The sequence below is a fragment of the Phyllobates terribilis genome, unplaced genomic scaffold, assembly GCF_046119375.1.
Source record: "Phyllobates terribilis strain yellow unplaced genomic scaffold, ASM4611937v1 Scaffold_4__5_contigs__length_816908805, whole genome shotgun sequence".
NCBI lineage: Eukaryota > Metazoa > Chordata > Amphibia > Anura > Dendrobatidae > Phyllobates > Phyllobates terribilis.
The window spans coordinates 107825288-107851953 of record NW_027362764.1 but is presented as its reverse complement, the minus strand read 5'-3'; the positions used below and the strand labels follow the sequence as shown (position 1 = coordinate 107851953).

General features: G+C 53.2%; 1 protein-coding gene across 4 annotated transcripts in view; it reads left to right on the top strand.

The window, feature by feature from the left end:
* The first annotated feature begins 482 nt into the window (after positions 1-482).
* ZMYND11 (zinc finger MYND-type containing 11) overlaps positions 483-26666 on the top strand; it is a 70438-nt gene continuing 44254 nt past the window's right edge. For 3 of the 4 annotated variants that reach the window (XM_073677671.1, XM_073677669.1, XM_073677670.1), the window contains exons 1-3: positions 508-638; positions 21870-22010; positions 25414-25573. In XM_073677671.1, the coding sequence (XP_073533772.1) occupies positions 21895-22010; positions 25414-25573 (276 nt within the window). In that variant the 5' untranslated portion in view covers positions 508-638; positions 21870-21894. Of the gene's footprint in view, positions 639-21869; positions 22011-25413; positions 25574-26666 lie in introns of all 4 variants that reach the window. The other variant, XM_073677672.1, reaches the window with a different exon arrangement.

Here is a 26666-nt window from a genome sequence, read left to right as displayed (position 1 = left end):
AGACCCCACAGGTACAGACCCCATGGCCCGGCGAGAGGAGGACACAGACCCCACAGGACTTCAGCACTTACAGAAAGTAGCAGTCTCGGAGGTGGTGTTCAGCAGCCGGAGTAACGCAGTTCTGGACCATTCGCAGCCATACAGCCCACACAAATCGCCCTATTTACATGAGTGCGACATTCTGGAGAAGAGAAAAATAAGGAAGCACAGAGCCGAGATGCGTGCAGTAGCTGCGAGAGCGGAGAAAACTACAAATCCCGCAATCCCTCCTGGCAAAGCATGCTGGGATAAGTAGTCCCACAACCTCCCGAGCCGCAGTAACCTCTCCGCTGCGTGTCGTCACTCAGGTCGTTCTCCACAACCGTCACTGCTCAAAAAAATTAGACTAATGGGCGTCACCCCGCGAACGACACGCCGGGAGACGCAAGCTCACTCTCCGCCCCTCGCCGTAATGGCGACCGGCTGGAGGACGGCGCAGATTTTGTGTCCTGGTGCTGTAATGCGCAGGCGCGACACGTCACTCCAGACGTCTGCGATCCACCAACCACTGATCGGCCAATCAGCGTGCGCCTATGGAGCAGGATTGGGCGCTCCCATTGGTGGGAGACGAGGGCCAGTCATCATCCGATCCAGCCCAGGTAAGAGAGCGGACCGGCGCTGCGTCGTTTCGGCCCCGTTTCCCTCCCTCCTCCCCCCTCCGGTGGTTCCAACCCCCCATTATGGTTGGGTGGGCCCCTATGTGGACCCACCCGTGACTACGCCCCAGACACTGCTGCCCGTGTATGTGACCTGGTTATGTCAGGCTGGTTCCTGGAGTGCTGTATTGTTGTGGACACTTGTGCTGCAGGCTGCGCCGTGTGTATACAGGAGAATGTGCTGCAGGCTGTGCCGTGTGTATACAGGAGAATGTGCTGCAGGCTGTGCCGTGTGTATACAGGAGAATGTGCTGCAGGCTGTACCGTGTGTATACAGGAGAATGTGCCGCAGGCTGTGCCGTGTGTATACAGGAGAATGTGCCGCAGGCTGTGCCGTGTGTATACAGGAGAATGTGCCGCAGGCTGTGCCGTGTGTATACAGGAGAATGTGCCGCAGGCTGTGCCGTGTGTATACAGGAGAATGTGCCGCAGGCTGTGCCGTGTGTATACAGGAGAATGTGCCGCAGGCTGTGCCGTGTGTATACAGGAGAATGTGCCGCAGGCTGTGCCGTGTGTATACAGGAGAATGTGCCGCAGGCTGTGCCGTGTGTATACAGGAGAATGTGCCGCAGGCTGTGCCGTGTGTATACAGGAGAATGTGCCGCAGGCTGTGCCGTGTGTGTACAGGAGAATGTGCCGCAGGCTGTGCCGTGTGTGTACAGGAGAATGTGCCGCAGGCTGTGCCGTGTGTGTACAGGAGAATGTGCCGCAGGCTGTGCCGTGTGTGTACAGGAGAATGTGCCGCAGGCTGTGCCGTGTGTGTACAGGAGAATGTGCCGCAGGCTGTGCCGTGTGTGTACAGGAGAATGTGCCGCAGGCTGTGCCGTGTGTGTACAGGAGAATGTGCCGCAGGCTGTGCCGTGTGTGTACAGGAGAATGTGCCGCAGGCTGTGCCGTGTGTGTACAGGAGAATGTGCCGCAGGCTGTGCCGTGTGTGTACAGGAGACTGTGCCGCAGGCTGTGCCGTGTGTGTACAGGAGACTGTGCCGCAGGCTGTGCCGTGTGTGTACAGGAGACTGTGCCGCAGGCTGTGCCGTGTGTGTACAGGAGACTGTGCCGCAGGCTGTGCCGTGTGTGTACAGGAGACTGTGCCGCAGGCTGTGCCGTGTGTGTACAGGAGACTGTGCCGCAGGCTGTGCCGTGTGTGTACAGGAGAATGTGCCGCAGGCTGTGCCGTGTGTGTACAGGAGAATGTGCCGCAGGCTGTGCCGTGTGTGTACAGGAGAATGTGCCGCAGGCTGTGCCGTGTGTGTACAGGAGAATGTGCCGCAGGCTGTGCCGTGTGTGTACAGGAGAATGTGCCGCAGGCTGTGCCGTGTGTGTACAGGAGAATGTGCCGCAGGCTGTGCCGTGTGTGTACAGGAGAATGTGCCGCAGGCTGTGCCGTGTGTGTACAGGAGAATGTGCCGCAGGCTGTGCCGTGTGTGTACAGGAGAATGTGCCGCAGGCTGTGCCGTGTGTGTACAGGAGAATGTGCCGCAGGCTGTGCCGTGTGTGTACAGGAGAATGTGCCGCAGGCTGTGCCGTGTGTGTACAGGAGAATGTGCCGCAGGCTGTGCCGTGTGTGTACAGGAGAATGTGCCGCAGGCTGTGCCGTGTGTGTACAGGAGAATGTGCCGCAGGCTGTGCCGTGTGTGTACAGGAGAATGTGCCGCAGGCTGTGCCGTGTGTGTACAGGAGAATGTGCCGCAGGCTGTGCCGTGTGTATACAGGAGAATGTGCCGCAGGCTGTGCCGTGTGTATACAGGAGAATGTGCCGCAGGCTGTGCCGTGTGTATACAGGAGGCTGTGCCGTGTGTGTACAGGAGAATGTGCCGCAGGCTGTGCCGTGTGTGTACAGGAGAATGTGCCGCAGGCTGTGCCGTGTGTGTACAGGAGAATGTGCCGCAGGCTGTGCCGTGTGTGTACAGGAGAATGTGCCGCAGGCTGTGCCGTGTGTGTACAGGAGAATGTGCCGCAGGCTGTGCCGTGTGTGTACAGGAGAATGTGCCGCAGGCTGTGCCGTGTGTGTACAGGAGAATGTGCCGCAGGCTGTGCCGTGTGTGTACAGGAGAATGTGCCGCAGGCTGTGCCGTGTGTGTACAGGAGAATGTGCCGCAGGCTGTGCCGTGTGTGTACAGGAGAATGTGCCGCAGGCTGTGCCGTGTGTGTACAGGAGAATGTGCCGCAGGCTGTGCCGTGTGTGTACAGGAGAATGTGCCGCAGGCTGTGCCGTGTGTGTACAGGAGAATGTGCCGCAGGCTGTGCCGTGTGTGTACAGGAGAATGTGCCGCAGGCTGTGCCGTGTGTGTACAGGAGAATGTGCCGCAGGCTGTGCCGTGTGTGTACAGGAGAATGTGCCGCAGGCTGTGCCGTGTGTGTACAGGAGAATGTGCCGCAGGCTGTGCCGTGTGTGTACAGGAGAATGTGCCGCAGGCTGTGCCGTGTGTGTACAGGAGAATGTGCCGCAGGCTGTGCCGTGTGTGTACAGGAGACTGTGCCGCAGGCTGTGCCGTGTGTGTACAGGAGACTGTGCCGCAGGCTGTGCCGTGTGTGTACAGGAGACTGTGCCGCAGGCTGTGCCGTGTGTGTACAGGAGACTGTGCCGCAGGCTGTGCCGTGTGTGTACAGGAGACTGTGCCGCAGGCTGTGCCGTGTGTGTACAGGAGACTGTGCCGCAGGCTGTGCCGTGTGTGTACAGGAGACTGTGCCGCAGGCTGTGCCGTGTGTGTACAGGAGACTGTGCCGCAGGCTGTGCCGTGTGTGTACAGGAGAATGTGCCGCAGGCTGTGCCGTGTGTGTACAGGAGAATGTGCCGCAGGCTGTGCCGTGTGTACACAGGAGAATGTGCCGCAGGCTGTGCCGTGTGTACACAGGAGAATGTGCCGCAGGCTGTGCCGTGTGTACACAGGAGACTGTGCCGCAGGCTGTGCCGTGTGTACACAGGAGACTGTGCCGCAGGCTGTGCCGTGTGTACACAGGAGACTGTGCCGCAGGCTGTGCCGTGTGTACACAGGAGACTGTGCCGCAGGCTGTGCCGTGTGTACACAGGAGACTGTGCCGCAGGCTGTGCCGTGTGTACACAGGAGACTGTGCCGCAGGCTGTGCCGTGTGTACACAGGAGACTGTGCCGCAGGCTGTGCCGTGTGTACACAGGAGACTGTGCCGCAGGCTGTGCCGTGTGTACACAGGAGACTGTGCCGCAGGCTGTGCCGTGTGTACACAGGAGACTGTGCCGCAGGCTGTGCCGTGTGTATACAGGAGAATGTGAGAATATGCCGCAGGCTGTGCCGCGTGCGTACACAGGAGAATGTGCCGCGTGCGTACACAGGAGAATGTGCCGCAGGCTGTGCCGTGTGCGTACACAGGACAATGTGCCGCGTGCGTACGCAGGAGAATGTGCCGCAGGCTGTGCCATGTCTGCATACAGGAGAATGTGCCGCAGGCTGTGCCATGTCTGCTTACAGGAGAATGTGCCGCAGGCTGTGCCACGTGCGTACACAGGAGAATGTGCCGCAGGCTGTACCGCGTGCGTACACAGGAGAATGTGCCGCAGGCTGTACCGCGTGCGTACACAGGAGAATGTGCCGCAGGCAGTGCCGTGTGTATACAGGAGAATGCGAGAATGTGCCGCATGCGTACACAGGAGAATGTGCCGCAGGCTGTGCCGCATGCGTACACAGGAGAATGTGCCGCAGGCTGTGCCGCATGCGTACACAGGAGAATGTGCCGCAGGCCTACACAGGAGAATGTGCCGCAGGCCTACACAGGAGAATGTGCCGCAGGCCTACACAGGAGAATGTGCCGCAGGCCTACACAGAAGAATGTGCCGCAGGCTGTCCCGCGTGTGCATACAGGAGAATGTGCCGCAGGCTGTGCCGCGTGTGCATACAGGAGAATGTGCCGCAGGCTGTGCCGCGTGTGCATACAGGAGAATGTGCCGCAGGCTGTGCCGCGTGTGCATACAGGAGAATGTGCCGCGTGTGCATACAGGAGAATTTGCCGCAGGCTGTGCCGCGTGTGCATACAGGAGAATGTGCCGCGTGTGCATACAGGAGAATGTGCCGCAGGCTGTGCCGCGTGTGCATACAGGAGAATGTGCCGCAGGCTGTGCCGTGTGTATACAGGAGAATGTGCCGCAGGCTGTGCCGTGTGTATACAGGAGAATGTGAGAATATGCCGCAGGCTGTGCCGCGTGCGTACACAGGAGAATGTGCCGCGTGCGTACACAGGAGAATGTGCCGCAGGCTGTGCCGTGTGCGTACACAGGACAATGTGCCGCGTGCGTACGCAGGAGAATGTGCCGCAGGCTGTGCCGTGTCTGCATACAGGAGAATGTGCCGCAGGCTGTGCCATGTCTGCTTACAGGAGAATGTGCCGCAGGCTGTGCCACGTGCGTACACAGGAGAATGTGCCGCAGGCTGTACCGCGTGCGTACACAGGAGAATGTGCCGCAGGCTGTACCGCGTGCGTACACAGGAGAATGTGCCGCAGGCAGTGCCGTGTGTATACAGGAGAATGCGAGAATGTGCCGCATGCGTACACAGGAGAATGTGCCGCATGCGTACACAGGAGAATGTGCCGCAGGCTGTGCCGCATGCGTACACAGGAGAATGTGCCGCAGGCCTACACAGGAGAATGTGCCGCAGGCCTACACAGGAGAATGTGCCGCAGGCCTACACAGGAGAATGTGCCGCAGGCCTACACAGAAGAATGTGCCGCAGGCTGTCCCGCGTGTGCATACAGGAGAATGTGCCGCAGGCTGTGCCGCGTGTGCATACAGGAGAATGTGCCGCAGGCTGTGCCGCGTGTGCATACAGGAGAATGTGCCGCAGGCTGTGCCGCGTGTGCATACAGGAGAATGTGCCGCGTGTGCATACAGGAGAATTTGCCGCAGGCTGTGCCGCGTGTGCATACAGGAGAATGTGCCGCGTGTGCATACAGGAGAATGTGCCGCAGGCTGTGCCGCGTGTGCATACAGGAGAATGTGCCGCAGGCTGTGCCGTGTGTATACAGGAGAATGTGCCGCAGGCTGTGCCGTGTGTATACAGGAGACTGTGCCGCAGGCTGTGCCGTGTGTATACAGGAGACTGTGCCGCAGGCTGTGCCGTGTGTATACAGGAGACTGTGCCGCAGGCTGTGCCGTGTGTATACAGGAGACTGTGCCGCAGGCTGTGCCGTGTGTATACAGGAGACTGTGCCGCAGGCTGTGCCGTGTGTATACAGGAGAATGTGCCGCAGGCTGTGCCGTGTGTATACAGGAGAATGTGCCGCAGGCTGTGTCGTGTGTGTACAGGAGAATGTGCCGCAGGCTGTGCCGTGTGTGTACAGGAGAATGTGCCGCAGGCTGTGCCGTGTGTGTACAGGAGACTGTGCCGCAGGCTGTGCCGTGTGTGTACAGGAGACTGTGCCGCAGGCTGTGCCGTGTGTGTACAGGAGAATGTGCCGCAGGCTGTGCCGTGTGTATACAGGAGACTGTGCCGCAGGCTGTGCCGTGTGTATACAGGAGACTGTGCCGCAGGCTGTGCCGTGTGTATACAGGAGAATGTGCCGCAGGCTGTGCCGCATGCGTACACAGGAGAATGTGCCGCGTGCGTACACAGGAGAATGTGCAGCAGGCTGTGCCGTGTGCGTACACAGGACAATGTGCCGCGTGCGTACGCAGGAGAATGTGCCGCAGGCTGTGCCGTGTCTGCATACAGGAGAATGTGCCGCAGGCTGTGCCATGTCTGCTTACAGGAGAATGTGCCGCAGGCTGTGCCACGTGCGTACACAGGAGAATGTGCCGCAGGCTGTGCCACGTGCGTACACAGGAGAATGTGCCGCAGGCTGTACCGCGTGCGTACACAGGAGAATGTGCCGCAGGCAGTGCCGTGTGTATACAGGAGAATGCGAGAATGTGCCGCATGCGTACACAGGAGAATGTGCCGCAGGCTGTGCCGCATGCGTACACAGGAGAATGTGCCGTAGGCTGTGCCGCATGCCTACACAGGAGAATGTGCCGCATGCCTACACAGGAGAATGTGCCGCATGCCTACACAGGAGAATGTGCCGCATGCCTACACAGGAGAATGTGCCGCATGCCTACACAGGAGAATGTGCCGCATGCCTACACAGGAGAATGTGCCGCATGCCTACACAGGAGAATGTGCCGCATGCCTACACAGGAGAATGTGCCGCATGCCTACACAGGAGAATGTGCCGCATGCCTACACAGGAGAATGTGCCGCATGCCTACACAGGAGAATGTGCCGCAGGCTGTGCCGCGTGTGCATACAGGAGAATGTGCCGCAGGCTGTGCCGCGTGTGCATACAGGAGAATGTGCCGCAGGCTGTGCCGCGTGTGCATACAGGAGAATGTGCCGCGTGTGCATACAGGAGAATGTGCCGCAGGTGCATACAGGAGAATGTGCCGCAGGTGCATACAGGAGAATGTGCCGCAGGTGCATACAGGAGAATGTGCCGCGTGTGCATACAGGAGAATGTGCCGCAGGCTGTGCCGCGTGTGCATACAGGAGAATGTGCCGCAGGCTGTGCCGCGTGTGCATACAGGAGAATGTGCCGCAGGCTGTGCCGCGTGTGCATACAGGAGAATGTGCCGCAGGCTGTGCCGCGTGTGCATACAGGAGAATGTGCCGCAGGCTGTGCCGCGTGTGCATACAGGAGAATGTGCCGCAGGCTGTGCCGCGTGTGCATACAGGAGAATGTGCCGCAGGCTGTGCCGCGTGTGCATACAGGAGAATGTGCCGCAGGCTGTGCCGCGTGTGCATACAGGAGAATGTGCCGCAGGCTGTGCCGTGTGTATACAAATGTGCTGCAGAATGTGCCGTGTGTATACAAATGTGCTGGAGGCTGTGCCGTGTGTATACAAATGTGCTGGAGGCTGTGCCGTGTGTATACAAATGTGCTGCAGGCTGTGCCGTGTGTATACAAATGTGCTGCAGGCTGTGCCGTGTGTATACAAATGTGCTGCAGGCTGTGCCGTGTATATACAGGAGAATGTGCCGTGTATATACAGGAGAATGTGCTGCAGGCTGTGCCGTGTGTATACAAATGTGCTGCAGGCTGTGCCGTGTGTATACAAATGTGCTGCAGGCTGTGCCGTGTGTATACAAATGTGCTGCAGGCTGTGCCGTGTGTATACAGGAGAATGTGCCGCAGGCTGTGCCATGTGTATACAGGAGAATGTGAGAATGTGCCGCGTGCGTACACAGGAGAATATGCCGCAGGCTGTGCCGCGTGCGTACACAGGAGAATGTGCCGCGTGCGTACGCAGGAGAAAGTGCCGCAGGCTGTGCCGCGTGCGTACGCAGGAGAAAGTGCCGCAGGCTGTGCCGCGTGCGTACGCAGGAGAGTGTGCCGCGTGCGTACACAGGAGAATGTCTTGTTTTTATTATAAGGCGGCGTTCACACCATGCAGTAACTGAGGCTGTGACCCAAGCAAGTCCAACATAAACTGCTTTTATTCAGCAAAACTTTCAGGTAAACAGAAAGTCCTCCGGTTCGCAGCCGGGTTAACACAAGTCCATAACAAAGGTTGCCGTCGGCAATGGCCGCAGTGGGCCGCTCAGAGCCTGATTGTTGCAGAGCCTTCCCAGGCGTGGGTTCAGCTACACACAGCCCGCCAAGCTTTCCTGCTTTGCTCCTACAGGTCCCAACACTGAACAACACTAATCCTTAGTGCAGGGTTTTTAAAGGACCTGTGGCAAGAAAACCCTGGTTGGAGGGAGGAGGCCGCCCCACTGCCTTCCTGTAGCCTCCTCCAAGAAATGAAGGTCCTGCCTGGTTTTACTTAATCTACCTTAGCCAGATAGCCTGGCCAGGTCAATGCTCACCTTCATTCCTGCATTGCAGCCGCAGCTGTGTCTGTGACTGCAATGCACACCAATGGATTTAATAGGTCTCTGTACACATTCTTAGGATATATAACGTCCCTCATATACGATCCCGGTCACTGCCTCACAGTATGTATAGGCTGTGCAGGAGGGTGTACTGTGTCTGTATAGTATGTGTTGCGTGTACTGTGTCTGTATAGTATGTGTTGCATGTGCAGGCTGCGCTGTGCTGGATGTGTTGCGTGTGCAGGCTGCGCTGTGCTGGATGTGTTGCGTGTGCAGGCTGCGCTGTGCTGCATGTGTTGCATGTGCAGGCTGCGCTGTGCTGGATGTGTTGCATGTGCAGGCTGCGCTGTGCTGGATGTGTTGCTTTTGCAGGCTGTGCTGGATGTGTTGCTTTTGCAGGCTGTGCTGGATGTGTTGCGTTTGCAGGCTGCGCTGTGCTGGATGTGTTGCATGTGCAGGCTGCGCTGTGCTGGATGTGTTGCGTGTGCAGGCTGCGCTGTGCTGGATGTGTTGCGTTTGCAGGCTGGATGTGTTGCATGTGCAGGCTGCGCTGTGCTGGATGTGTTGCGTGTGCAGGCTGCGCTGTGCTGGATGGGTTGCGTGTGCAGGCTGCTCTGTGCTGGATGGGTTGCGTGTGCAGGCTGCTCTGTGCTGGATGGGTTGCGTGTGCAGGCTGCGCTGTGCTGGATGGGTTGCGTGTGCAGGCTGCGCTGTGCTGGATGGGTTGCGTGTGCAGGCTGCACTGTGCTGGATGGGTTGCGTGTGCAGGCTGCGCTGTGCTGGATGGGTTGCGTGTGCAGGCTGCGCTGTGCTGGATGGGTTGCGTGTGCAGGCTGCGCTGTGCTGGATGGGTTGCGTGTGCAGGCTGCGCTGTGCTGGATGGGTTGCGTGTGCAGGCTGCGCTGTGCTGGATGGGTTGCGTGTGCAGGCTGCGCTGTGCTGGATGGGTTGCGTGTGCAGGCTGCGCTGTGCTGGATGGGTTGCGTGTGCAGGCTGCGCTGTGCTGGATGGGTTGCGTGTGCAGGCTGCGCTGTGCTGGATGGGTTGCGTGTGCAGGCTGCGCTGTGCTGGATGGGTTGCGTGTGCAGGCTGCGCTGTGCTGGATGGGTTGCGTGTGCAGGCTGCGCTGTGCTGGATGGGTTGCGTGTGCAGGCTGCGCTGTGCTGGATGGGTTGCGTGTGCAGGCTGCGCTGTGCTGGATGGGTTGCATGTGCAGGCTGCGCTGTGCTGGATGTGTTGCATGTGCAGGCTGCGCTGTGCTGGATGTGTTGCTTTTGCAGGCTGTGCTGGATGTGTTGCGTTTGCAGGCTGCGCTGTGCTGGATGTGTTGCATGTGCAGGCTGCGCTGTGCTGGATGTGTTGCGTGTGCAGGCTGCGCTGTGCTGGATGTGTTGCGTTTGCAGGCTGGATGTGTTGCATGTGCAGGCTGCGCTGTGCTGGATGTGTTGCGTGTGCAGGCTGCGCTGTGCTGGATGGGTTGCGTGTGCAGGCTGCTCTGTGCTGGATGGGTTGCGTGTGCAGGCTGCTCTGTGCTGGATGGGTTGCGTGTGCAGGCTGCGCTGTGCTGGATGGGTTGCGTGTGCAGGCTGCGCTGTGCTGGATGGGTTGCGTGTGCAGGCTGCGCTGTGCTGGATGGGTTGCGTGTGCAGGCTGCGCTGTGCTGGATGGGTTGCGTGTGCAGGCTGCGCTGTGCTGGATGGGTTGCGTGTGCAGGCTGCGCTGTGCTGGATGGGTTGCGTGTGCAGGCTGCGCTGTGCTGGATGGGTTGCGTGTGCAGGCTGCGCTGTGCTGGATGGGTTGCGTGTGCAGGCTGCGCTGTGCTGGATGGGTTGCGTGTGCAGGCTGCGCTGTGCTGGATGGGTTGCGTGTGCAGGCTGCGCTGTGCTGGATGGGTTGCGTGTGCAGGCTGCGCTGTGCTGGATGGGTTGCGTGTGCAGGCTGCGCTGTGCTGGATGGGTTGCGTGTGCAGGCTGCGCTGTGCTGGATGGGTTGCGTGTGCAGGCTGCGCTGTGCTGGATGGGTTGCGTGTGCAGGCTGTGCTGGATGGGTTGCGTGTGCAGGCTGCGCTGTGCTGGATGGGTTGCGTGTGCAGGCTGCGCTGTGCTGGATGGGTTGCGTGTGCAGGCTGCGCTGTGCTGGATGGGTTGCGTGTGCAGGCTGCGCTGTGCTGGATGGGTTGCGTGTGCAGGCTGCGCTGTGCTGGATGGGTTGCATGTGCAGGCTGCGCTGTGCTGGATGGGTTGCGTGTGCAGGCTGCGCTGTGCTGGATGGGTTGCGTGTGCAGGCTGCGCTGTGCTGGATGGGTTGCGTGTGCAGGCTGCGCTGTGCTGGATGGGTTGCGTGTGCAAGGCTGCGCTGTGCTGGATGGGTTGCGTGTGCAGGCTGCGCTGTGCTGGATGGGTTGCGTGTGCAGGCTGCGCTGTGCTGGATGGGTTGCGTGTGCAGGCTGCGCTGTGCTGGATGGGTTGCGTGTGCAGGCTGCGCTGTGCTGGATGGGTTGCGTGTGCAGGCTGCGCTGTGCTGGATGGGTTGCGTGGGCAGGCTGCGCTGTGCTGGATGGGTTGCGTGTGCAGACTGCGCTGTGCTGGATGTGTTGCGTGTGCAGTATGCGCTGTGCTGGATGGGTTGCGTGTGCAGGTTGCGCTGTGCTGGATGGGTTGCGTGTGCAGGTTGCGCTGTGCTGGATGGGTTGCGTGTGCAGGTTGCGCTGTGCTGGATGGGTTGCGTGTGCAGGTTGCGCTGTGCTGGATGGGTTGCGTGTGCAGGTTGCGCTGTGCTGGATGGGTTGCGTGTGCAGGCTGCGCTGTGCTGGATGGGTTGCGTGTGCAGGCTGCGCTGTGCTGGATGGGTTGCGTGTGCAGGCTGCGCTGTGCTGGATGGGTTGCGTGTGCAGGCTGCGCTGTGCTGGATGGGTTGCGTGTGCAGGCTGCGCTGTGCTGGATGGGTTGCGTGTGCAGGCTGCGCTGTGCTGGATGGGTTGCGTGTGCAGGCTGCGCTGTGCTGGATGGGTTGCGTGTGCAGGCTGCGCTGTGCTGGATGGGTTGCGTGTGCAGGCTGCGCTGTGCTGGATGGGTTGCGTGTGCAGGCTGCGCTGTGCTGGATGGGTTGCGTGTGCAGGCTGCGCTGTGCTGGATGGGTTGCGTGTGCAGGCTGCGCTGTGCTGGATGGGTTGCGTGTGCAGGCTGCGCTGTGCTGGATGGGTTGCGTGTGCAGGCTGCCTTGTGCTGGATGGGTTGCGTGTGCAGGCTGCGCTGTGCTGGATGGGTTGCGTGTGCAGGCTGCGCTGTGCTGGATGGGTTGCGTGTGCAGGCTGCGCTGTGCTGGATGGGTTGCGTGTGCAGGCTGCGCTATGCTGGATGGGTTGCGTGTGCAGGCTGTGCTGGATGGGTTGCGTGTGCAGGCTGCGCTGTGCTGGATGGGTTGCGTGTGCAGGCTGCGCTGTGCTGGATGGGTTGCGTGTGCAGACTGCGCTGTGCTGGATGTGTTGCGTGTGCAGACTGCGCTGTGCTGGATGGGTTGCGTGTGCAGGTTGCGCTGTGCTGGATGGGTTGCGTGTGCAGGTTGCGCTGTGCTGGATGGGTTGCGTGTGCAGGTTGCGCTGTGCTGGATGGGTTGCGTGTGCAGGCTGCGCTGTGCTGGATGGGTTGCGTGTGCAGGCTGCGCTGTGCTGGATGGGTTGCGTGTGCAGGCTGCGCTGTGCTGGATGGGTTGCGTGTGCAGGCTGCGCTGTGCTGGATGGGTTGCGTGTGCAGGCTGCGCTGTGCTGGATGGGTTGCGTGTGCAGGCTGCGCTGTGCTGGATGGGTTGCGTGTGCAGGCTGCGCTGTGCTGGATGGGTTGCGTGTGCAGGCTGCGCTGTGCTGGATGGGTTGCGTGTGCAGGCTGCGCTGTGCTGGATGGGTTGCGTGTGCAGGCTGCGCTGTGCTGGATGGGTTGCGTGTGCAGGCTGCGCTGTGCTGGATGGGTTGCGTGTGCAGGCTGCGCTGTGCTGGATGGGTTGCGTGTGCAGGCTGCGCTGTGCTGGATGGGTTGCGTGTGCAGGCTGCGCTGTGCTGGATGGGTTGCGTGTGCAGGCTGCGCTGTGCTGGATGGGTTGCGTGTGCAGGCTGCGCTGTGCTGGATGGGTTGCGTGTGCAGGCTGCGCTGTGCTGGATGGGTTGCGTGTGCAGGCTGCGCTGTGCTGGATGGGTTGCGTGTGCAGGCTGCGCTGTGCTGGATGGGTTGCGTGTGCAGGCTGCGCTGTGCTGGATGGGTTGCGTGTGCAGGCTGCGCTGTGCTGGATGGGTTGCGTGTGCAGGCTGCGCTGTGCTGGATGGGTTGCGTGTGCAGGCTGCGCTGTGCTGGATGGGTTGCGTGTGCAGGCTGCGCTGTGCTGGATGGGTTGCGTGTGCAGGCTGCGCTGTGCTGGATGGGTTGCGTGTGCAGGCTGCGCTGTGCTGGATGGGTTGCGTGTGCAGGCTGCGCTGTGCTGGATGGGTTGCGTGTGCAGGCTGCGCTGTGCTGGATGGGTTGCGTGTGCAGGCTGCGCTGTGCTGGATGGGTTGCGTGTGCAGGCTGCGCTGTGCTGGATGGGTTGCGTGTGCAGGCTGTGCTGGATGGGTTGCGTGTGCAGGCTGCGCTGTGCTGGATTGGTTGCGTGTGCAGTATGCGCTGTGCTGGATGGGTTGCGTGTGCAGACTGCGCTGTGCTGGATGGGTTGCGTGTGCAGACTGCGCTGTGCTGGATGGGTTGCGTGTGCAGTATGCGCTGTGCTGGATGGGTTGCGTGTGCAGGTTGCGCTGTGCTGGATGGGTTGCGTGTGCAGGTTGCGCTGTGCTGGATGGGTTGCGTGTGCAGGCTGCGCTGTGCTGGATGGGTTGCGTGTGCAGGCTGCGCTGTGCTGGATGGGTTGCGTGTGCAGGCTGCGCTGTGCTGGATGGGTTGCGTGTGCAGGCTGCGCTGTGCTGGATGGGTTGCGTGTGCAGGCTGCGCTGTGCTGGATGGGTTGCGTGTGCAGGCTGCGCTGTGCTGGATGGGTTGCGTGTGCAGGTTGCGCTGTGCTGGATGGGTTGCGTGTGCAGGTTGCGCTGTGCTGGATGGGTTGCGTGTGCAGGTTGCGCTGTGCTGGATGGGTTGCGTGTGCAGGTTGCGCTGTGCTGGATGGGTTGCGTGTGCAGGTTGCGCTGTGCTGGATGGGTTGCGTGTGCAGGCTGCGCTGTGCTGGATGGGTTGCGTGTGCAGGCTGCGCTGTGCTGGATGGGTTGCGTGTGCAGGCTGCGCTGTGCTGGAAACCATCAGGTGGGAAGGTGTATATAAATGATTGGCCGCGCCTTGGAGCACCGTGTGCCAGTGCTTGGTTTGAACCAGGGCTGTGGAGTCGGTATAAAATGGAGCGACTCCAACTCCTAAAATATATAATAAATTGGGTACAGTAGTTCAGTACAGTTTGTGGGGAATATTTTTTCATAAGAATTTGGTAAAGTTATGAAGTGTCCTATAAATGTCTGTCCTTTTCCTGATCTAAGGGTCTAGACTTTTAGCTGAGATGAATCTGTGCTACAGTAAATTTATCACTTACACTGAGCCATGTATGAGGGAGTCGGAGGTTTGGCTTACCGACTCCACAGCCCTGGTTTGAACAGTCGTTCTGTGCTGACCCTTCATAGGGGTGCCCGACTTTTAAAAAAAATAAAATAATAAAAAGTAAGCACAGCTGCAAATGGTATTAAATAGCACAATAAGGCCACGGCCCCACTATCAGTATTTGGTCAGTTTTCGGTCAGTATTTTTTTTCAGGAGTGGGAGCCAAAACCAGGTGAGGAACAATCAGAGAAAAGGTATAATAGAAACCAGTCACCAATTCTGCATTTATCACCCACTCCTGTTTTTTTCTCCCACTCCTAAGAAAAAATACTGACCAAATACTGATAGTGGGGCCGTGGCCTAAGCATTAATCACCTCTTCTCCCCCATCACCCCCAGTGATCCATCTCTGATGCCCCCAGCCCCCATCTTCACAGTGTTTTTTTTTTACTAGTTAGCATGTGACCGCAGCAGCCAATCATCAGCCTGAGCAATCAAGTGCAGTAATACCAGCATCACTGCTCAGCAGAAGGAGCCATGATTTAATTAGTACTGCATATGGCCAGTGATTGGCTGCAGCGGTCATGCCCTAGCTGCTTGTAAACAAACAGTAGGAGTGCTCCAAGAGGGTCAGAACTGGGTTATCGGGCAATGAAGGAGGAAGTGATGTTTTGTCATTTGCTGAAAGTGGGATAATCCCTTTAGTCATGGAGCACCGACCTCGCAGGCCAAGTTATCTCAGAGGCTTGTCACATCATGGGGTGGGTCATCAATATCAGATCAATGGGGTCCTATACCCCCAATATGTACAGTGGGGGTCCTATACCCCCAGCGATCAGCTGTTCTTAGCTACATCCCAGCTCCTATAGGAGTGAATGGAAGCTCAGCTGGAGAACGGCCACTAATCAGTGTACATGGCTGTCAGGTTCCCCCACTCTGTGCACTGTGTACATCCGGCCACCGCAGGACCTGTAAAAGGCCGATCGCTCATCCAGTGGCCACATGTTACTGATTTGGCCCCTTGGCTGCGTTCTGTACATCATTTCACACTAACTACGTATTTTATCTCGTAGGAGATCAGACTTACTATGGCTTTGGCTCTGAAATGTTAGTACACATAATTTTAGACAAATGTAGTAATGACTGTATCAGAAATAACAGATGTTTGCACAAAGATGGACAGTTTTGAAATGTATAAAAGAAGGAACGACATTGGTGAGCTGTAAACTGCCCCACGTTTGTCACTGGCAGTAATCACGGGCACGCACCAGTGCTTAGGTAGTAAAAAAGGAAACCACCTAATGTATACAGAAGATGTCCTATATCAAGCAGCTCGCCCACCATGAGAGTTCTGGTGCACTCACTGCCTCGTCTCCATTCATCACAGCTGTAGTATTTTGGCCCCGTTATGTTTGATAACCTGTAACTGTAGAAAAGCATACATGTAATCCGCTCCGAAAAGAAGTGCTGCATAAAATACCAAGTGTGAACACAGCCTTACAGAAAAAAAATAGATTGCATTTACCTGCACAGCAAAAGCAAAATAATGCATAGCATATATATAGATTACGCTATATGTATACAGATTTGTGTGTCCCAACTGCGTGGTTCTGCAGGCAGTGCCAGGACACATCATTCACCGGCTCCCAGATCTCCCCGTACACAGTCAGGGCTTCCCTGCATCTCCGGTTACATCAGCTGTCAACAGAGGCCCCTTGTTATGTCGGATCCGGTCCCTGCTGCCAGTCACTGTGTCACGTGGAGAGGCCAGACAGATCCGTCTCTGAATCCAAATCCTGCGCTTTTTACTATGGGGAAACTTCCCAGCCCCGGGATTGTAGATTAGATTGTAACACTGAGGCTTTGTGGGCATTTTTACGCATAAAAACAACCAAAAATCCATTTGAATTTCATACATTATTTGGTTTATTAGTGGTCTTAAGCCCCCCCATACACATTTCCCATCATTTCTATATGGAAGTTTATTGGGTGATTAATGCAACTTCTGTCTGCGATACATATAACATATCCTAGTTGTGAATCACAGTATATAGCCTAATGACAAAAAAAAACTAAGGGGCACGGCCCCACTATAAGTGTCCCCTCTTTAAACTGGTCAATAAAACTTAACTTTTAATTAGAACTTCCTAAAATTAATTATTTTTTGAGGTATTATTTAATAAGATCATCCTTGATTTGCTCTAATTGTATAGGGCAAATCAAGGATGATCTTTTTAAATTAATACCCCACAAAATAATTAATTTTATGTAGTTCTAATTAAAAGTTAAAGCGGTATTCCTATCTCCAAGATCATATACCAGTTTGTAGCAGTTGTAATAATATTAGCAAATGCCTCCAATTAGAAATGTAGTATAGTTCTTCTGATTCGCTATGTTGCTTACCGCATGTGCAGGGCATTGCAGTAGCTTAGGTGTCCATGGTTTCGACCACTAACAACTATATGAGTGGTTGTAACCATGGATACCTAAGCCCCTGCAATGCCCCGCACATGGGGTAAGTGATATAGCAAATCAGAAGAACTATACTACATTTCTAATTGGATGTATTTGTTATTATTATTACACCTACTACATATTGGGATAGGATCTTGGAGATGGGAATACCCATTTATGTTTTATTGACCTGTTAGAGAGGGGCTACATCTAGCGGGGCTCTGTCCCCTCATTTTTTCTTCATGGTATTAATAACTGTTAATTTTGATTATTACATTTCTGCTTTGTGTGGAGGAACATTAAAGAGGCTCTAGCAGCCGGATGGTTGCCCCATGGACTTCCTACCACCTCCTTCTGATTAGAAGGCCCCGGCATTGTACATCATAGCATAGACAAGCCGTTACAGTGGCCAACTGACCAGATGGGTGACGCCTGGGAGGCAGGTAGCAGGCAGTTCGCAGAGCTTTGGCCCCGGTGTCAGAGTACCAGCGAGGCTGCTGGACCAGGATCCTGCAAATCGTTTTGCACAAGTTTTAGTTAAAATATTTCCTGGTGATTACCACTACGATCCTCGCCGAGCCGTCATCGAGGAGACGTACAGTACATGGGTCGCAATGCAAATATACAATTCTTCTCTACTGATTATTTGCTGCGTGATTATCTGTACTGTAAGGGATATTTTGTGTAGTACCTCCCTAACAAGCATTTTGTTTTTAAAAAAATCGTTATATTTAAATTGTAATTGTCATTACTGTTCTAGAAAATAGGAAAAACATTCTTGTATAAATGTAGGCTATCAGCCCAGGAGAGGAATCACATTAGGATAGGTTCCCAGTAAAGAGGATCGCCTTGTCATTGGCTGCTTGGCATGCATGAATTGGCCAGTTTATGTGCTAAGTATCTTATCTTTGTTTTTTCCTATTGTCTAGAGCAGTAATGCAATTCCAGTAGGATCCTACCTACCCATATAAATGTAGGCTTTCAGCCCAGGAGAGGTTTCACACTAGGATAGGTTTCCAGCAAAGAGAAATACAACAAAGGTGCACTGTGTGAACAAGCCCTAAGGCTGCGTGCCCACTATGCGTTTTTCAAGCGTTTTTGCCACGGAATTTCTGCAGCGAAAACGCTTGGTAATACGTGCTCCATGGTCCCCAATCATAATCCGCATGTGCTGTGGACATGCTGCGGAAATTTCCGCTGCGGATTATCATTGCGGAAAAATCCGCAGCATGTCCATTAATTCTGCTGGCACACAGCGTAATTGCTGCCATTGACTTGCACTGAAACGCTTGATATCCGCATGACTACATGTGCACATGCGGATATGAAGCGATTCAATGTGCGAATGGTACCCGGGTCTGGAGAAGAGGAGACTCTCATCCAGACCTGGGTATCATGGTACCTGTAAAAAATAGAATTTAAAATAAAAAATAAAGATTATACTCACCTTCCGATGGCCCCCGGCCTCCTAAGCGATGCGTCCGGTGTGTTGGGCGGCTCGTGGTGGTGTGAGGACCTGACATGATGTCGTTTAGTAATGTGACCTATCACATGACTCAATGACGTCACCGCAGGTCCTTTTACACAACCGCGACCCATACAACACACCGGATGGAGCGGAGAAAGAGAACGGGGGCCATCGGAAGGTGAGTATAATCTTTATTTTTTACCATTCTTCTTCTTTCTTTTTTTTTAACTATTACTCGGTCACACTATATATGCCGGTTGCATGGATTTATATAGTGTGACCAAGTTGTCAAGCACTTTCCAAGTGATGCTAAAATCGCTTGGAAAAGTGCTTGATAACCCGCATGCAGAAATGCATGCAAAAACACTTGACAAAGGCTTCTACCTGGCAGGAAATCCGCATGTACAATCCGCATGCGTTTTTCCTGCCAGGGAGAAGCGTAAAAAATATGCAGCATTTCTGCATCGTGGGCACATAGCCTAAGGATTTGTTCTAATTAGATCTTTTATAGCAGGACATCCATTTCAATATTAATGGCTTATTCACAGGGTATCGCCTCCATCCACCACCTGACTTGTTGAACAAGGGTCAGGGGAACGACCTCCATTCCCCAGAAGGTGCGAGTTTCTGTGTATACTGGTGGGCTTTATCTCCCCTCAATTTCACAGGGAGCAGGAAAATCTCTCTGCTCTGATTGTGGGCACCTACCATAATGTCTGTTCTATGCCCACCCCCATGGTAAGAGCAGAGGTCTCCTGACCCACCAGCTGTTGTTTCCATTAGGCTAGGGCTACACAGCTTCATGTGTTGCCTAACAGCTGTTCTCAGGTGAAGGGTGACATCACATTTGTGCTTCTCGCCTGCTGCCGCGCGACTATTTTAGAGCTCTGATGTGCTATAAAATGAAGTAGCCAAGTTGCAGCTTGTCCCACGTCACTCTCTTCTGGCATTGAAGCCTTTGGCACGTAAAGTGTCTGGGACAGAAAATCCAACTCACTTGAAAACATTTGCGACTCTGATGCAGTTGCAGGTCACAGTGCAGCACCATAGGAGATCACTAAATGCAACGTCGCATTGTGGCTCTGAAATTGCAGTGTTGTTCAACAAGTGCATAGCCATCGCCTAACCCCACACCTGTATGGCCACCTCTCCTTTGACCCTTCACCAGGATGCAGCGACCCCCATCTTTCAGACGTTGAGGACTTGCAGGAAAGCTTCTGTGTTACCCTCATGTGAAACCGGCCTCATTGTGATGGGTTAAATGTCTCCCAGGTGATATTGTCTTGTGTTTTTCTTACATTGTTGTCAGGGGAGTAAATCCCAGTCGTTCTTTAACAGCTGTGACCATTAGATTTTCAAATTATTTTTTTTTTGTGCATTCACAACATCTGAAGCTTCTTTCCTTCCTTCTTTGTTTTATGTTGCACATTGTTTTCCATGATCTAGTACCTGACGGTACTGACCTGCAGATGACCGGCTACTGACGAGATCTTGTGTCCTGGTAGGTAGCCCACAAAGCCAGTGCATTGTGTCCTGCTAGGTAGCCCACAAAGCCAGTGCATTGTGTCCTGCTAGGTAGCCCACAAAGCCAGTGCATTGTGTCCTGCTAGGTAGCCCACAAAGCCAGTGCATTGTGTCCTGCTAGGTAGCCCACAAAGCCAGTGCATTGTGTCCTGCTAGGTAGCCCACAAAGCCAGTGCATTGTGTCCTGCTAGGTGGTAGCCCACTGAGCCAGAGCATTGTGTCCTGGCAGGTAGCCCACAGAGCCGGTGCATTGTATCCTGGTAGGTAGCCCACAGAGCCGGAGCATTGTGTCCTGGCAGGTAGTCCACAGAGCCGGAGCATTGTGTCCTGGCAGGTAGCCCACAGAGCCGGTGCATTGTGTCCTGGCAGGTAGCCCACAGAGCCGGTGCATTGTGTCCTGGCAGGTAGCCCACAGAGCCGGTGCATTGTGTCCTGGCAGGTAGCCCACAGAGCCGGTGCATTGTGTCCTGGCAGGTAGCCCACAGAGCCGGTGCATTGTGTCCTGGCAGGTAGCCCACAGAGCCGGTGCATTGTGTCCTGGCAGGTAGCCCACAGAGCCGGTGCATTGTGTCCTGGCAGGTAGCCCACAGAGCCGGTGCATTGTGTTGGGAAATGTTATGTTTGGCTTGTAGAGTATGCACTTGTTACGTTCGCAGTCTCTGAGGTTTTGTATGATGCCTGGATGACGATTGTTAGTGTTTCTCCAGATACTCCGCACAGAGCAGACGTTGCCCCATATCTTGTTACATACGAGGATAATGTGGCGGTGATTTATGGAGATGGTATTGTACAATATATTCCGCGTTGTTTGCAATTATCATGAGGCTTAGTCTAATTTATTTCATAATTGAATAGTTATTAAAGGGATATTACAGCTTTACAAAGTGATTCATTGTCTAATAAAAAGTTATACCATTTTCTAATAAACTATCAATTCCACATGGTTTTCAAGATTTTAAAGGGGTTTTCTGATATAATTTTCCCTATATATGAAACATATGGACCTTTAATTATTCAACCTATGAAGCCTCACTTAAACCTTTGATCTTGATTTCTAGCTCCGTCTTGGTCCCCCATATCTACCTCCGCACACCCGGTCTTGTTACATGCAATCCTTTCAGTTTGCTCCAGAAGACTGCAGTCTCCATAAATCCTAGCGTTGACCTCACATGGTTAGGAAAGTGCACTAAAAAGTGTGACCGAGTGGAGGAGTTCTGCTCCATACACTGTGTACAGCTGGGTGCTGCCAGAGCCGCTGATTGGTGGGGGTCCTAGGTGTCAAGACCCCCACAATTTGATATTGAGGACCTCTTCTAAGGATAATTTATCAATCCCATAGTAATGAAAAACCATTTTAATGGCCACGTTAAAAGGGTTGTGTAATCTTTCTTAAAGAGCTCGCAGCTCCCCTGCCCTCCCAGCTTCCTTCTTCCCGGGGGCAGTGTCTCCTGAAAATTGACAGTTCGGATTGGTGTCTTTACTCAACCACTTGTGTCCTCTCCAATGGTGCAAGCGGAGGAAGTTTTGCCTCTGCAGCATCAGATAAGCTCATGGCCACTAAAGCTGGCCAACTACCAGTCCAGCTTCAGAGCACTGCTTACAAGCTCTACAGCAAGCAGCCTGCAAGCGCAGTATATGTGCAATAAGATATTTTTAGATATGTTTGTGCATGGGGGGTTGGGGGGCTTTTAAAACATTTTTATTACCCATAAAAAGGTAAAAAATGTCTTTGGGGGACTTTTTTTTGCTCAGTTTTTCTATAACTGGGTAGATAGAAGCTCCAGATACAAGAAAAGTATCCTGCAGACATGTGTTTCAGGGTATTTGCCCCATCTCAGTGCAAAGTAAGAGATATGATTTGGCTAGGTGAGCGGCCTCTGACTGCAGGTCTAAAGGGGAGCATTTCTTCTTGTGGAGAATGCCAAGCCCCAGTCAGACGCCTCTCACCTAGCCAAATCAGATCTCCTGCTTTGCACTGAGGGGGGAAAACATCCCGAAACATGTGTTTGCAAATGGAGTGCAGTGGTTTGGCTTCTTATCCTGAGTCATGTAGCAAGGCTCGTTAAAGGGTATATATTGACTTTTAGGATTGTAGGATTGCTACATCCAATAGGTGGTACTAACGTTCAAGTCCTCTTCCTCTCCGAAGAGGCTATTTGTATAAGTATGTGCAATTTCCCAGAGGAGCATTACATGGCCTATTAGTCTCCTTACACTGGCTTGACACTCTACACAAGGAGAAACGTTCCCCCTTGGACCCACATACATATACAACACTGACTATTGGGTAAAGTGCGATTAAAGGATCCTGCACTAACGAATGACTTCTGTATCACCATATTGTTTAGCAGGTCAGTGAAAACGGACAAGAGCATGGCTCGTCTAACAAAGAGGCGACAGGCGGATACAAAAGTCATCCAGTACTTATGGACGGCTATCGAAGTGATCAGAAATCAGAAGCAGATTGCAAATATTGATCGAATTACTAAGTAAGTCTCCTTTCCTTATGTCTTTCTCATAAGTCATCACTCCCCATTTTGGGAAACCAATTCCACTTTTAGATTAATACGGAGCTGCCCGCTGGGATCCTTGGGCCTGCGTACCCGACTTTCATTCCTGTAGGCTGCAAAGTGACTGAAGTCTTGGCACCCCGCCATCCTCTCTTCTGCTAATTTATTGCGTATTGATTACGGTGTACATAAGGGCGCCGTTTCAACCTCATAATTGAAATATTTGTTGGGAAATGGAAGCAGGTTCATTAAAGAGAAATTCTTTGTGCTAAAAGCTACTGGGAAAATATTTCCCTTTCAGCAGTGTATAGCTCTCACCGGTCCTCTAAACGGCCTCTCCGAAACAAGTAGTAAATTATATATAGGCGGCAAAATTTCATTTCCGTCCTTCTGGGATATTTTGGATATTTTCAGAGAGCCCAAAATTACACAACTAAATTCTATTCTGCTGCAAACATGAATTCAGGTATAAATCTATATTGTCCCTTTTATTCTAGGCTGTAGGTGGAAAACTATGGAGGGAATCAATCAAGTATGTTATAGGCCTGTTATAGTGGAAAGTCCACTGAAGAAAGAGGGCCAACTTTATTAAAGGATCAGCAGGGTTTTGGTGCCTCATCTGAGAGCAGGCTGTTGTAAGCAAAGAAAAGCTGAATCCAATGATGTATCACTTAGATTACTGGGTGCAGCCGTTCTCACACAATCAGAGCTTTTAGATTTAGCAATACAGCAGAGCTGAGGAAGCTAACTCCGCCCACACCACAGCTGACCCTGCCCACACCAGGCTCTGTATATACAATGTCCATAAACAGTGAGCTGCCTATCACAGGAGGGGGCGTGTTGGACTAGCTTGCATGTGCTACTGTGCTCCTGGTGTTAAAGCAATCATCTCAAGCAAACAAAACCACAGAGCTAGATAAGAGAGGCATGCTGAAATCTATGTTTTAACCCCTGCCTCATGCTGTCTTCGTATTAAATAGCAAAAACCTGCTGACAGATTCCCTTTAAGAAGTGCAAGCCTCTTTAAGAATTTGGCGCATGTCTTGAGATGCCCGAGCTTCAAAGTCTGTGAATGTACTCAACTTTCTGGAATAAATTATAGTGAATTTGTTGAGCTGTATGAGTCCGCGCTCCTCCTGCTAAACCCCACCCATTCTCTGGCAGGAGGCGCGTTGCGCAAAAATTTGCAGCTTTTATACATGAGTTTTCTAGCACATAGGACCCAATTGATTATCGAATTTGTGCGTTCTTTTTGTTTCGTTTTTGGTGTTTTCCACCTGTTATTAATTTGCGCCTTATTTGTCAATTTTATATGTGTTTGCCCACTTTTTTTTTCACGGTCGCCATTGTGGGGTTTTCAAAGATTTTGGCCGATTCATCAATTGTGACTTTTTAAAAAAAAAACTGTACAGCAGTGTCTCCACAACCCCCCCCCTTTGAAGTGATGTTTTGTATGTTTGAATTTTTTTTTAGCAAATTTTGCGACATTTTATCAGAACCTGTGACTTTTTTTGCTTTAAAAAGTTTCAAAATGGTAAGAGAAAAATGAAGAGCATTTTTTTTTTGTTTTGCACAAAATTCTCGAGCCACGTGCACATTTTGAAGAATTTGGCGCAAAAATGTCAACGAATATCAAAAGACAAAAAAAAAGGGACTCGGATAAAACTGCAAATGATGAATCAGACCCAAAGACTTTAAAGGGGTTGTCCATGCTTGGGACTCGAGTCTGAAGTTACTCTAAGTGACTGCAGACTTGTGAATCCTCACAGTGTGTACTGTGCGCGCATTCAGGATTCTTCAGGAGTGGGCGGCCTCGCGATCTGCATACTTTCTAGCACATTCCGAGTAAATGTGTCCAGCCTCACTTAATTTACTTGTACTGAGCGAGGCCATGCACACAAAGTCGATACATTGCCAAATGTACGCAAATCGCATACTTGCGCGCATGCACCTGCCTGCTTCCTGCCACGTGACCTGGAAAATCCTGACAGTGGGAACACTGCGCACTGTGAGGATTCACAAGTATGCAGTCACATACAGTGACGGCAGACCTGAACCCCAAGGCTGGACAACCTCTTTAATAAATTCCTCATATTGTATGCATCAGTGAATAAGGAAATCTATCCACTGGTGAGATCCCCACCGATCCCTAGAATGGGGGACTTTTCTCCTCTGTTTGGATGTAATGGCAATCCACATGCTCAGCCACCATTGCCTAGAACATCTATAGCACTGGCTGCGCCAGTCGCTCTCTTATCTCCGGTCCCAGGCATAGAGAACGGGTTGAGCCTACGCACTGCCGCTCCATCCCCATAGGACAGAGTTTTAGAAATCGGTGATGGTCTAAGTCGTCAGACCCCACTAAACTATCTATAAATTCTCAAGTCCACATTTCTAAAAATTCTGACCGCTGTATTATTCTGCTGTCTCTGTTTGGCTTTGTTTTGTAAGAAAGCAGATAAGGTTTGTTAAGGTACCGTCACACTTAGCGAGCCTACATCGATCCCGACAACGATACGACCTGGCAGGGATCGTTGCTGCGTCGCTATGTGGTCACTGGTGAGATGTCAAACAGTCAGATCTTCCCAACGACACAGCAACGATGCGGCGACCCGTAGCGACCTGTATAACGATGCAACGCAAATGCACGCCTATGTGTCTCAGTTCTGAGTCGCCAACGAGGTCGTTGGTAAGGTGTCAAACACACCGATGCATGCTACCCAGCGGGGCCTCAACGATCAAAATATGGTCCAGGCCATTTCGACACGATCAGCAATCTCACAGCAGGGGCCTGGTCGCTGCTACGTGTCAAACGTAGCGAGATCGCTGCTGAGGTCACTGTTGCGTCACAGAACTTGTGACTCAGCAGCGATCTCGCTTAGTGTGACGGGGGCTTTAGTCAGAATCCGCCCTGAGATTTATTGTTTTCACACTCCACTGAGCAGTGTCAGCTCAGCCACTAATCATCCCTGAATTGTACAAAAAGTCATTGATGTTCCCGTGATCCCCACTATGTCCCCAGCATGTTACTGATATGTGACCGAGGCATCGCGGCAACTTCCCACCACTGTCCCAAGTCATCGGGCTCATGGTTATCCATGGAAATGGTGCAGAAACCTTTGTAATTTCAGAATGTGGAACGTGTTGTCCAGTCACTGGATGACCATGTCAAAGGTCTCCAGATAGCAGCTTATTCTTCTCTCCCTGTTAAATAACATGTTCGCTCGGCCAATTTGCATGCTCTCTACTATTATTGACCCCAAAAAGTAGACTGCATGGTGTCAGGACCACTTACAGCTGCCACACACATTGTTGCTGACCTTCTTCCATGATTTGGTAAAATAATCTGTTTGATCATTATTTCCCTTTTGTCAACCACCAGGTACATGACCCGTGTCCATGGCATGCACCCCAAGGAAATCACACGCCAGCTCAGCCTCGCCGTGAAAGACGGCCTGATCGTGGAGACACTGACCGTGGGGTGTAAGGGCTCCAAAGCCGGGATCGAGCAGGAGGGCTACTGGTTACCGGGGGATGAGATTGTAAGTATTACCCCCATACATACAGCAGATGTGTACAGGGTATAAACAGATCTAATAGTATATTTTTTGTTTTTCCCTCCATTCACCTCATCTTACATGTATGATATCTGTGTTGATTCCTATTTATAGATTAGGAAATGGCCGAGCTCATATCGGTTACCCCAAAACAGCTTTTTCTTAAAGGGCTTGTCTCATAAATGCAGTTCCTACTTCCCTTGGTGATCAGCTGCGATCCCGGGATCCAGAGCTGCTGGATAGAGCTTTGAAGTATTACATACCAGATGATCGAGTGGATCACGTAATGCCAGGACAGTCCAGATCCGCCATTGTCAACCCTAGTGCCGACCTGCCCCGGCTCATGTAGGGACGTCCCTGTGTAATGTCCATATGCCCGGATGGGACATATCTACATGGGTGTAATCAGATCACGGTGTTACGTTACCTTCTCCTTTCCCTGGTTTTCCTTCTGTACTAGTAGAGTACTTTCTCTGATGGGAGAGATTATAATAAGGCTGCTTTTATATTTGTCCCCTACTATCAATTCCTATATCCAGTGTGTATATAACGGAGCTCTGATTCCTGGTGTGTGTGAAATCCTTAGACGGAACCTGTCGACTGATTCCTGCTGCCCGGACCATGGTCAGCATCAGTCCGACACCACCTCCTGCACACTACACTTATGTGTTTTACTCTGACATACTGCTGCGTTTCGGAGAAAAACTTATTTAAGAAAAGCGGCCGGGAGACAAGGTGACTAGTCCAAGAGGCAGGTCCGCACCCGATTCTCTCTGCCCGCTCAGATAGACTGATAGGTCTCATATAGGGGGACCTGTCAGTCCAGCTCAGTGGGCAGGGAGACGCCGGCAGGGTCCTGCCTCTTGGACTACTCACCTTGTCCTCTCTGCTATGTTGACGGGAAAATAAAAACGCTGTGGCTCCTGGAAGAAGGGAAGGAAAAAATTAAAACTCAGAAATTAAAATCAGCGACTGCGCCTGGTGTCCGCCTCCAGTATATACCCAAAAATGATGTACGTCAGAGCACCCTTCACTCTGCCGGCACCATTATAGTCTATGGCCCCGTCGGCGTACACGC